The sequence below is a fragment of the Diuraphis noxia genome, unplaced genomic scaffold (assembly GCF_037042655.1).
Source record: "Diuraphis noxia isolate RWA-SAM2 unplaced genomic scaffold, SU_Dnox_SAM2 contig0002, whole genome shotgun sequence".
Taxonomy (NCBI): Eukaryota; Metazoa; Arthropoda; class Insecta; order Hemiptera; family Aphididae; genus Diuraphis; species Diuraphis noxia.
The window spans coordinates 65,531,274-65,545,570 of NW_028301712.1; the positions used below are offsets into that span (position 1 = coordinate 65,531,274).

A 14,297-nucleotide genomic window follows, 5' to 3' on the forward strand; every position below is an offset into this window, starting at 1 on the left:
TGTATGCCTCATTCATAAGTTTAATATCAACGAATTCCCGTCCATCCACGTCTGTGTCGTATCTCTGATCGGTGACACTATGTCAACGAAAAAACCGGGGGTGCTAATTACCTACTCCCCAAACAGTTTTAAAATTGTACCTGTTTCCGATTTGGTACAGTGGTACATATATGATATAGTTTAATAATTACACGGAGCTGTTGTTTCCATGATTACATCGATGATACACTACCCGTGGGATCTACTCAAGTACAACATATATAATATAGATAACCATAAGATAATATTATTGTCTATTGATACAATATATTCAAAAAGAATCTAAGGAATAAGCATAGATTGTTCTTCATTATTCATTTCATCATCTATGAACGAGCATGGGATGATAAAAAAATACCATATGAGCCACTTTTAGACATGGTATGAATAATCCACTTAGTCAGAATAAATTTTGAATCTTCCACAAGAACATCCATAATATTATGTCTTACGTATACGCATTTGTTATTTCGATTGCGATGATAATAATATTATAATTTATATGTACCGTACTCGTCGCATTGGCATATATTATTCAAATCGCGGTTTTGAGAAATGGACTATGCAGTCTTTGCTCGTGATGTCAGGAATCCATCGTGTTTGATTGGAACCTGTCCAGTTGTAAGATAGAATTGTATAAAGTGACTACAATGGAGATGAATATACCCTGTCCAGAACGCATCAAGCCACGTAGGTATATTTTTAAGTATACATTTTTTAGTATACGTTTTTATAGCGCAGCCATGATATCATAAGAGTTTGCGAAATTGCAGGAATAATTATTTACCGATGTAAAAGATGTGTTTAGAACGGATACTGCAGGTGTACTAAGTACTCTTATAAGGGTGCTTAATTCACGAGACACCTATCTATTTATTCAGAAAAATGTAGGTAAATTATACTAATGGTTGATCGGACTGTCAATGTGTAGATCATCTGCAGCGAGTGTTGACCTTTGCTGTAAATTCGATTGAGTTTTATTTTTTGAACCACGCTATGGATAACATTATGTATTTGTAACTTATTATTGTTCATAAGAAAATATCTAACAGCAGTTCTTATTAAAAATAACAATGTATAAAACAGTTACTTAATAATCATCTAGTAAGTAGTTTTGCGGTTTTAGCTGATTGATATTAATGATGTATCAAAAAATATGTAAAGGGACGTTAAAAAGTAAAATTCTATAAAAAGTATTTTTTATTTTCAGGGGATAGTTATATTTTAAAAAGTATTGCGCATAAGACATGGAGACTGAAGTTATACTCATAAGATATATTATATTAAGACTAAATTATTTCGGAATACTAGACTGCAAGTCTGTAGTAATGGTAGGCTATAGTTATAATAACCGGGCCGGTCTTATGTAATCAGACTAATCGATAGTCACTTTAAACCTTTAAACTTTATCCACCCCTGTAGCCGGTAAAGGTAACTACCAAATACTGTATTTTGGTAAAATAAAACTATTTTGTTTTAATGACAGTATTAATGTTTTAATTTGCTTTTCTCCATGCTGTATATTAATATGTTCGGATTATTTTTTTTTTGGACATTAATTATATATAATATTATATAATATAAGTATATTGTATAATAATAACACTGTTTACTGTATGTACTGAAACGTATCGTCAGACTCAGAATACCGTATAGGAAAAACGAAAATAAAATAAATACATATTTTAAAACAATAAAGGTTGAAAATATATATAGCGACTTTAAAGTATACAATAATATATTATACATAGTATATATAAGTATAATACACAAGTTAAAAATATTTTCTTTTTCTTCGAGTATACAAAAGAAGAAAAAAACACTTTCTAAAATCAATCGACGACATCGATTAAACAAAAAATACCTTTTCATTTATAGTTTATACATAGTCATGGAAAAACATAAACATATTACAGTATAAATGTGAATATTATAAAGTAAGTAGTATTACCTATATATTATATATTTTTATAGGTCAATAAATAAATGAGCTTGTGTTTTTGTGATTTATATTTTATGTACATATTACAAGATTACAAAAAAAAAAAAAAAAAATATAATAATAATAATACGATTCCTTAAATAGTACATTTTTTTTTATAATTTACAAATGAGCTGTATATAATTTTTAATCTTCATATATTTCATATGCCTCATATATATGAGCATGTACATAAATAATATCTTCTATTTTATAAATTATATAAATTATTATGTAGTATACCTATATAGAATCTTTTTATCGTAACGAAAACAAAACGATTGGACAAAAAAAGATCTAAATTGTAAGAGATATTAACATTAAATAACATTTTTTCCCATAAATATAGACATTTTAACCGATTTATATTTTATGTGTACACAACGTGCGTTGGAAATTATTTCGCCAGAAGATTTCAATAAGCCCATTGTCTAGCTAGCATGAATACTTAATACGATATTATAGATCACAAAATAGGAATTAGGCATGCATTTTTTTTAAATGTAATTAAAACATAATATACCCGCTGCAGACCATAAATCTGATAACTCAAATTAATAAATTTATGCTGCAGACTATATTATTAAATTCATCACACGCAATACTACAATATTCATCGCGTTTTTGGTATAATCACAGACGACAATTATTATGGTATAATATGGAAAATCGGCCGCAGCAATCGCGTATATCATAAGTACCTAGGTATTGGTTATAAATCAGGATAGTTTGGTGTCAGTCAAACGGACGCAAAATCAATCGATCCCTCGGGGACTTTTGGACCCGAAGGTTTGAAGGTATATATACCTATGTATAATAATCATCTGAACGTGGGGAGAAAGACTCGTATACAGTGCAAAGAAGACACCGGTCATGACGTATATGATGCCTGAAGAAATTAAGATGTGTCTGCAGTGTATAATGACAATATGGTTATGTTAAATAGTACCTAGGTATATAATGTATCAATTACAACGTGGTGATCGCTTATTCACTTTCGTATTTTTTTTTCGTTTATTTTAATTTTATGTCAAGTAACTTATACCTTGGAAAACGGGCGGCTCACGGTCTGCTAACATGCCGTTACAGCTGAGTGAGGCCGTACTCGCCGGCGCCGACTCCGATGGCCAAACCTTGTTGCTGTAGGTGTTGGGACAGGTGCGGTGGCCCGCGGTGGTTCAGACAGTGCTGTAACTGTTGCTGTTGCTGCTGTTGGAGTTGTTGTTGTTGCTGTTGATGAAGCTGTTGCTGCATGGCTGCGGCCGGATTGTTGTGTCCAGCGATCGACGCAGCTGCGACCGACGATGACGAAGACGAAGACGTCGACGACGACGGAATTATGGCGGCCATTATCGACGTCGACCCGGCGTCGTTTTGTTGTTGTAACCTCAACTCGGGTTGTTGTTGCGGCGACATGTCGTGCGAATCAATTTTCAACCCGGACGGCGAGCATAGTGGCTGCTGATGGTTGTTGTTATTGTTGTTGCTATTGTTGTTGTTGTTGTTGTTGTTGTTTTTGGCTCGGGACTTTTTACCTGCCGGTTGCGTGTTTCCGTTTTTCCGACGCACGTTTTTCGTGTTGGGCAGATGGTTGTCCTTCTTGTACTTCATTCGCCGGTTCTGGAACCATATCTTGATCTGTCGTTCAGACAGCACCAACGAATGGGCGATCTCGATCCTCCGTCTCCGGGTCAGGTACTTGTTGAAGTGGAACTCCTTCTCCAGCTCCAGCACCTGGTACCGAGTGTAAGCGGTCCGTTGTCTCTTCACGTCCACCGGTTGATACGCGCCGTTCGCTGAAATCAGAAAAAAAAACATAAGTTTTACACACCATCAAAAACGATTACCTATACGTTTAGGTATATATATATTAACTGGAATACGAACAACACGTATATCATTATATAAACTTGAAAAAATACCTTTAAAATAAGCTTTAAAAAAAGATCGGCAGTCGATATGTTGTGGGAATATACATAGTAATAAACACAATAGAATGTATGTTATGCAGGTTTTTAAAAACACTTTTTTATAAAATATATCTTGTGCATACCAGTTTTTATGGTATATTATATTATTATAATACTTACGGTTACACCAAACATATTTTATTGTTATGTGACAAGTGTAATTGATGGGTATAGTAAATAGGAGATTGGGTGGTAACAATTCTATTCAAATGACGACTGTTTACATGTAGGTACCTATATATAACTTATAGGAATTTAATGTGCGCAGAATTCGGCACAATACATTATAAGATATATAATATTATGTATAGGTAATTGGCGATAATATTATTATAATATAAGGATGTAATAATTTATTTTAAGCGAGTATGAGCGACATTGCAGGTTAGGTACGGATATTTGTATAGTTGATCCGGAAATATAAGCTTTTACATTATTACTACGTAATAATAGAATAATAATAGAACAGACTAATTTCCTTGTTAAATTATCAAAAATAATAATGTATATAAGAAATTAGTGCCGAAAACTGTTTGGCTCAAGTCTCGCACAAACCAGAATACATGTCCTATACGCGACTTCCATGAGAGATACCTATATAAAATAAAAAATAAACAGTCAATACCTATTTAACTTTACTTAATTATATTTTAACAAACGAAATAGGCAGTTACTTATTTCTTTTTTTTGTGTATCTACAGAAAATAATTAATGTGAACAATGTTCCTGTTTTTCCCGTCTAAGTCTAAAAGTTTAAAAATTAAAGTCAAATGCAGAAATCTCATGGCCTAAACGGTTCATGGATACCATATATATATCAATCATCAACTGTTGATTGTTTTACGCATATTATGTTTAGTAACTCTTTGATCGCGCAAGATGCGAGAATATGAATATTTATGATTGAATATTGGTACACACTCTCATAATATATTATAATACGCAGATACACCTATACATATTCAAGCATGATAATATTATTGCGCGGCGGCGTCTTTCTGCGCCCAAACATTTAATTTCGAAATATTTTTCCCATTATTACTATCATTATGATTATTATTGAAATGCCGGAGCCATGTTCGATCCGTGGACAAGGGCGTGGTGGTTACGGCGGCGGCGGCGGTCCTTAAATGGGGGAACGTTGCCGGAGCAGTCTGCGCGTAGTACGATAGTAATAATAATAATAATATAATATGCCGCCGCTGTCTCGGGTGCGTTTGTCGACGTTGCCGGGTCACCCGACGACGAATAGCTGCTTCTGCTGCCGTTATATTATTATTCTATCTATATGGTATGTGTTTATGCGGTATGTGTGTGTATTGATATTATTATTATTATTATTATTATTATTACTACCTTTATGCTTTATTGTACACAATCTAAGTATTACACGAGTGCGTGCGCGCTTGTGTGTGTTTGTTGTTCGACATCAACTTTTCATTACACAAAAAACATACTAGGTATACAGTTATATATATATATATATATATATAAGGAACGCACTTCAGTGATGACGACGGCCTTGCAGCTCGTTAAGATCGTGTGCTAGTTTGTGCAGAGCGTGTGTGTGTTGTTGAGCGCAAAACACTTCTATATAGACGAGAAGAAAAAAAATCACATCTATATAATATTATTTTATTATTTTATCCACAGCCTTATAGAGGCCGCCGTCGCAGTCACCATAAAATATTGACTGTTGCGTAACGATAAGCCGATATAGGTGTATTAGGATAAAACGGATAAATATATTATGATATATATACTTATAAATATAGGATAGGTAATTTAATAGTAACAGCTATTATAATAAATGCAAAACGTGTTGTATTATTATTATTATTATTATCATTATTATGAATGTACGATTACACATTTATATTTCCCAATTATAGGCATAATAGGTATTATAGGTATAATTATAAGACTGATGAGATTTTAGTTTCTCGGACGCAGTTTGTAGGTCTGTCTAAACATTTTAGAAATAGATTTTTCAAAATAAAAATGCAATCTTAAGTTTTTAAATTTTAACTACAATAATTATATATAAAATTATATTATTATATTAATCTTCGGAGATTGCACAACATGATATTATTGATCACTAGCTTATAATTTCTATATATATATATATATTTATACACGAAATAAAAGTTTTTAAATAAAGTGGTTATTACACACTGTATTATTGGTCATGATAAAGGTACCTAAAGACTTAAACATTTCAAAAACCAAACTCAAGCAATCACGATTAAAAATAAGTGGTAGTGAAAAATGGCTGTGAATTTTAGGTTTTTTCATACACAGTTGAATATACCTAACGACTTAAAATATTATCATCACTATATACAGCAGTTTGTTTGAACGGTGATCGAGTACAATTTTTGATGCTCAAAATTTGATTACCGGCTATTGATTAAACGTCAGCCGGTTGTTGTATAAAATATATACTCTGTCGAAAAATTAATAAAAAAAACTTAAACAATAATAATGTAATAAAATTACCCTCCCGGCCTCTCTGGGCACGTTTATAAAACTTTTTCGAATAACGTCCTCCAACTATTACGATTCGGCTTGTATAACATTTAATCTCTGCACATTTTGTAAACTACTGCTTAAGTACTTTCTAAGTATTTCTTTAAACAGGGTAGGTACAGTTTCGTGGTGCAAACACATGTAGGTACCTATATATAAATAATATTTACCTAATCTATAAAATAATAAATAATAATATTACACATCCGAAAAAAAAAATTTAATTTTTTACTTATAAAATAAACGGATACCTACACGAAATTAAAGTATGAAAATCACAATGTTTATATACATAGTATGACTTCTTTCATCTTTAGCCGTGATGATGAAATACAGTGAATAACGATTCAACGATGTTCAAATTAAATAATATGATATTAATCAAAAATAAAAATAAATAATAGGTCGTATTGATAAAAAAATGACCATTGATAATACAATAATATTTTAGCATTTTAACGTGTGCACGGAGCGGACGGGACTCGTCTACGAGGACCTATCACCTATCTTTTTCATAATTTACGGTAAAACAGCCGGCGAGCCGTGTGTGCGTATTATGTTGCGTGTATGCGATAATGTCTGCAGGCAGCGGCAAGCGGAGCGAGGACGATGATGACCACCGGTGGTCGTTGCAGTGCGCGATGTGACGTGTGTGCGTGTTTATACTTAATAATAATAATAATATACCTTCGGCGGGTACAAATGAGCTTGCAGGCCGTGTCGTTGCATCAGTATACGTACAATAATAATATTGCTGTGCGTATATAAACACCACACACACACACATTCACGCATATGTGTTCACCCTGCACCTATATAATATTACCTACACGAGAGCGTTTGTATGTATATATCAATAGCGGTCTAAAGATGTTCAAATTAGCAATGAATAGAGCTCATCGTCTACAACGCAGTTCTCGATGCGCGGTACATATATATATATATATATAATATATAATGGGTACGCATACATCATCCATATATACGTATAATACATAATACAACGACATGTGCACACACTTAGATGTCTATACATATATATATATATGTTATATACCTACCTGCTGTACACGTAATTTACGTGACCTCTGTAATGGGTGTTTTGGATGTATATAAACGCGCTGGTGTGACGGTGTGGGTATAATAATATGTATAAATGTATACACGCGATCATTAAAGGGCACAATGAGACCGCCCTGTCGAACGCGATATTAATCTCGCGCGGGCTGCAGCGGCGGTCCGGGCGCGTTCGCCGGGTGAGGTCGCGCCGCGGTCCGAAAATTATAAATCGCCTGCCATTGTCGTTGGCGCGTTTTACACGCTCTTCCGCGCCGCCCAAGTGGATCCCGAGACGACACACTGCACCGCACACGCATGAAACGCGCGCGAGCCGAGTGTGTGGCCATTATCGTTTATATACACGCGTGTAGGTATATGGTATCACATACAGGTACCCATGTGTATAGTAATAATAATATATAATTTATATGCGTCCCCGTTTGTATTATATAATAATAATAATAATAATATATACATATATATAGTACTGTGTATATCGCATTATACACGTGTGTGTGTGTGATCGTCGGCTATAAAGTACCTACTTAACATCGCCGCACAAGCACACGACACCCGTGTATAGTCATATCGAATATACGAAACTTCCCCTCTTGCTGTCGATGATTTGAAGCCGTTTAATATGATACAATTTCATAATATACATAAGTATTGTATATTGTGTATAATATTATACATAATACGCGTTATTAATAACGGCGTGTTCTTGTACATATTATTATTATTATGATTTTGATTGTGATATACTGCGCTGCACGGGAGGGTCACGGACAATGTATAATAGTAGTATATAGTACCTATACACGATATGTGTGCCGCACAACGATGTTTATGGGGATTCGACGCCAGAGCGTGGTGTTGTGTAAAAAAATTAATGTACACCGAAGGACACACCGAGACGACGACGACTATTATTAAACGCCGTTTCTCGGACGTGATTGATTCGCGTACATTATCATAATATTATATATATATATTATATATGTTTGTGTATAGGTAGATTATTATATATCATTGAATTGCGTGCGATTTAGCGATTTATGTCCTTCTTTGGGTCTCTTATACATATTATATTATTATCATCATTATCGTATAATAGGTACCTATATATTATGTAAAATGTATATAGCAATAATATATAATACTCATATGTATAGGTACAAGAGTCGCGCAACCACAACCGTATTGTGACTATATAATATGCATGGCACTCGTCGTAGTGTTTATACACTGCAACAGTATCTTAAACATATTATATACAGTCACACAGCCCCTTGTAATTTATCAACATCTACATCTTACATCGTCTCGCCGCCACCGCTGCTTGCCCCCTGCAGCAATCGCCCCATTCGTCATTGATAATTTAAAGGTACTTAGAGGACGACAAAGTCAATGTCGATACTGACGATGCTAATCTATCATACGAGTATCGGATCATGTATGTATATAATATCAATGTATTATATATATATATATATATATATATATATATATATATATTAATTTATATAATAATACGTATATATAATATGTTATAATGGATATAAGGCCAACACGTTTGAGTGTGACAATCGATATGTCGTAGGTATCCACTTAGTGCAATCGTGTATTTTTAATGAAATATTTAATGTAAACTTCACTAGGTATAGGATCAAATCGTGTAATTCAGACTTAGATTCATGAGATGGACGTATTGAAGTTTATCCATTTCTTGATATGAAAACCCTTATAATTTGACATTTTGTGTTTTAGAGTAATATTTTTAAATTAATACGGATCACTTTTCGCGAAGTTGAAATAGTTTCATCGCATTATCTTTTAATTATAGAAGTTTTTTTTATCATTACAACAGTTATCATTAATATATTTTATATTAGTATACATAGGTATCTATTATTACAAAAATAATGCAACAATTTTTACACTTAAAAGAACCTTTAAACAGTTTAAACCGATAGAAATGTTTTGTTTCACGTTGGAGTATATAAAATAAAAAAATATATTAAATATGAGACAACGGATGTCTGACAACCCCTGCACAAATACGGGAATCTGTTTTCACGTAATGTGAGTATCGGTATTAACTTATAGTAATTTTTACAAAACAGGTTAGTTTGTTGAAATGTATACCACTTTTTTACTAAACCGCATTTATATTGTGAAGCTTATTATTATGTAATAAGCCCTCTGATTGATCATTGATAATAACTGCGCAATTATATTGACTGACAATATACTGACCGGTCCTCGATCTATTTTATAGGAACTGTTACAATTATTTTATTAAAAGTAAAATAAGAATTTCCATTTCATGAATTGGATAAAATAGAGGCATGTTCTTTTTACGAACATATACCTAAGTTTGATTTACATACAGTTCAAGAAATGGATACCTATTTCATGATAAAAAGTTGAAAAAAGTGGATGAGATAAACACACATAAAGCTGTATAGTAAACATGAGGCATGATGTTCCTTGTCGACATAAGGGTTAATATCCATGGGAGTTACCAACTACGCTTAAAATTATCTTTTCATACACCAATTTCGTTTGGTAATTTTTAGGGTCGATATACCAATTACGCTCAGTAGTTTCAATAGGTTGATAGACCAATTGTACTCAGTCATTTTCAGGATTTATAAAACTATAATTGGTACTTCAATATACTATAAACAGTTTAAACTGACAATATCGTACATTCGTATATAATATATATATACACATAAAAGTATCTATGGTACATGTATTACTCCGTATAAACTATATATATAAATATAATGCTTTATTAGTACTATTTCAGTCTGTTTTATTATTTTTACCATTAGGTTACTTTTTGTTTTGTTTTGTTTTACTTTTTTTACATAATTGACATTTTTCTATTTTATATATTGTTTTGTACTTTTGGTCTCTAAGCCCGTTCACAAATAAATAAATAAATAAAGAAATATATTGTATATACTATACAAGTGATGTGGAGAATGTACCAATTAGGTGGATAAATAGGTAACGTTAATGAAAACCTGTTGTCGTCTATATAGTTATCACTCAAATTCATACTTTATTTGTTACAATGATGTTTCAAAAAAGTCTCAACATAATTATTAGAATATTGGCCACAGATCATTAGTAAAAAAATGTGTGTATCATAAATCGATGTATTGACGGTAAATAGTAAACAGTATACCTATAAGGGGCATAAAATATAAGCAGCGCAATTGGTACTCTGACCTAAAATATAAGTGCATACTCAATTGGTATACTGACCATAAAATACAAATTTTGTTTTAGGTGCAATATTGATCCGTGCCCAACATATATATCGAATAATATGTATGTATTATAGTAGTATAATAACTTATTTTGCTTAAATTTATTACGAGACAATTTGTCATATTTTTATTCTATCGATTTTACTTTCAGTTTTTTCTATACTAACTGTTAGAACAAGACTAAATATTTTAGGTACGGATTAATATTATTAATGTTTTGTTTTATATACATGTAGGTACGAGATATACGACGCCAACGTAAAAATGAAATTGAAGGTAGTTAAAATGTGACTATGAGGCGTTCCCTTGAGAGGGCGTATATTAGAAAAAACGCCCTATACAGGAAACGCCTCGTTGCTTACAAATTAAAAAGGTTTATTATTTTAGTCTTACAAGCGTGGTTGTAAAGTTATTTAGAGCAGAAATAATTCAAAGCAAAACAAAATAACACAAACAATGTCATATATTAAAAACTATCTGTATCGTTCTTATAATTTTTAAATATTTAAACATTATTAATGGAGTAAAAGTTATTATTTGCTAGGGCGATTAACAGTAAACTGTAGAGCAAATAAATATTTTTTGGTCGAAATAAAGAAGTGTCGCTCCCCAATGTTAAGTACTCTAACCTTAAAAATCATCGAAGAGAGCGAATGTCAATATATGACTTTATAACTGATCAGATTTTAAGTCTATTAGTGTTTTGTTCAAGAAAATGTTAATAGTAGGTATAATATTATATATACGCGCGTACATCCTCTATCATTGTTCTTATAGGGGAAATCTGTAGGTATGATTGATGATAATGAACGAAATAACTAACATTCTGCTGAAATATAGGTATATTAATAGTATAGATATAATATATTATATTGGTTAAATTATGGACACCATCTACAAATCTGATTTTTAAATTTTTCCATAAAAGAAGGGGTACATATTATACTGTATATAATAGAGTACTTAATACTTATTGATAGTTAAATCGATTTGATTTTGGGCCGCTTACGATTTGTCGCTATACTGCTATATAGGTAGGCAGGTACACACGAGTATGCCAGGTATATGCAATTTAAAAAATAAAAAGGAGAATAAAAAAATAAATTCTTTTAACGTGTCAACGCGGCGTGAAAACGGTTCGTATGTAGAAAAAAAAGGGGAAAGAGAAAATCGCATACGAATAAGGAACAGTAGCTTTATACAAATGGACGCGAGCGAGTGCGTGCGTGTGTGTGTGTGTGTGTATGTCTCTCTCTCTAGGGTGTAATGTATTCTCGCGGACACGCCGATGGCTGCGGCGGCACGGCGTGAGCGTTCAAAGGACATGTCACTAGCTAAATTTTCGACAATATTCCGACGGGGTTCGAAAAAGGGCGCACAAAGGTTTTGGCTTTTTACCGCCCGTGTACGGTCCGCCACGGGTTTCCCGCCGCACTCTTCTCCGTCACACACACATTCTCTGCGTCTATCGCGCGCGCCCTGTATATTGTGTATTCCCCGGTACACCCCCTATACACCTCATCCATCCCCATCCGGATGTATAACGGCAGATGCTCCTGACCCCGTTGAACCATTAATCAAATACGTGTCGTGAATGAAAACTGCACAAGGAAAAGGCCACAAAGCGCCTGTAGGACCTACGAGAGAAGAGCAGAATAAAAAAAAATAAAAATGCTCAAATATATATATACAGAAATTTTGATGTGAGAGAGAAAACCACGTATATATACATATATATATATATATATATATATGTATGCATATATTATGTAGTGCAATACTCGAGAATGTGCGTGAGGGGCCCGATAATTTTAAGCCGCGCCTGCATGATACACGGCCTAAAAGAAATTTCAGTGAAATGCGCCGCGGAGAAAGGACTTCGATTAAAATCAAATAATATTTGTTATGTTGTATAGTAATAATATGTTAGTTTCGTAATAGGTCTCACAGACGCGTTCAAGCTCATATTGGTAGCCCGCACTGCTGCAAATAACCCTCAGGTCACTAGTATATGGAAATACGCGACAGTTAGTAGCGTACGTACACCTATATAATATTGTATTAGACTTGCATTGATTGAAGGTATCATCAGAATCAATTTTGCGGTTAACGATCCGGTTTACAATATTATTGTAGCGGTAAAGTTGTAACATATTAAACCTAATTGAAAATACCGTTTTTAAAACTATGCAATATTCGAAAACGCAAATATTTCACTGTACCGATTTAAATGCACCTAGCGAGTGTCAATATTATTAATTTAGGGCCCGGAATTATATGCACTAAAAATGTATGAAATATGCATGAATATATGCGCTGATTTTCATTCAAATATTGAAATATGCACTTAAAATATGCAAAAGTATGTGAACGAAAATGCATTTTAATTAAATTTATTTAGTTAAAAAATGTATATAATTCATTAAATAATTAATAAGGTATATTAATAACAAAAAAATGTATTAAATGCCAATTTGATAAAATATAATTATATTTTGTATGATATATTCAGTAGTATGTTGCATTTTGAACATTCACTCAGCTAAATAAAAATTCATGAACAAAAATCAAATAAAACAAATTTAGTGTATTCTTATAATATTTCAAAATTACTGCACGGAGAGTTACAGTTAACTACAAAAGACATGGATACATTTTAAAATTAATAAATGCTCTTCGATTTTTAGGAAATTTTTTTCTTTTACATCCACGGGTTTTTCATATGACATAGCATTAAGTATTAGTATTAATAACATAATAGGTACTATTTTTTCATAAATATGCATTTTATATTAGAAAAATGCTAAAATATGCATAAAAATTAAAAATGTTCCAAATATGCAAAAATATGCAACATTTAATTTTGCTACCAACACATTAAGTTAAGATTCAACTTTGTATCTTACCTAGCTATTTTTTAATTTAATTAATAAAAATATGCAAACGCATACAATTCCAGGCCCTAATTATTATATTACGTATAAGGTAGGTGTTGTACTCAGGTATACCGTCACGGTTTCAATTATTACCGTGACAAGATAGTCTTAAGACTTAAAATCTAGTCGATGCAGCAGCATATATATCGCGTCTATAAAGTCATATAATACATATATATGTATTATACTTAAGGTGGGTACGGTTTATTTCATGAATAAATACTTGGAGACTTAACGAATGCCGCGAGAAATCCGAATCGAACGCTCGCGAATGGATCGCGCTTAATGATTTATGGAGGATCGTGATCGCGGAAACATCCTTCGCCGCGCCATCATTGCCACTGCAGCAGCAGAAATCTCATTATCTCCTTGCGATAAGACCGCATCTAGAATTAAGATCGCTGTAACAACCGAAATCGCGACATCGCATCTATTACTGCATGTGATTTACCGATTGACGGCGTCGAGGAATTAAAATTTTCAATGACAAACA

The 14,297-nt window shown here is 32.7% G+C and overlaps 1 protein-coding gene across 1 annotated transcript in view; it reads right to left on the bottom strand.

Moving 5' to 3' along the window:
• Positions 1-2,247: 2,247 nt before the first annotated feature.
• Dfd (homeotic protein deformed) overlaps positions 2,248-14,297 on the bottom strand; it is a 29,371-nt gene continuing 17,321 nt past the window's right edge. The window contains exon 2 of the mRNA XM_015516211.2: positions 2,248-3,816. Within this exon, the coding sequence (XP_015371697.1) occupies positions 3,104-3,816 (713 nt within the window). The 3' untranslated portion in view covers positions 2,248-3,103. The remainder of the gene's footprint in view (positions 3,817-14,297) is intronic.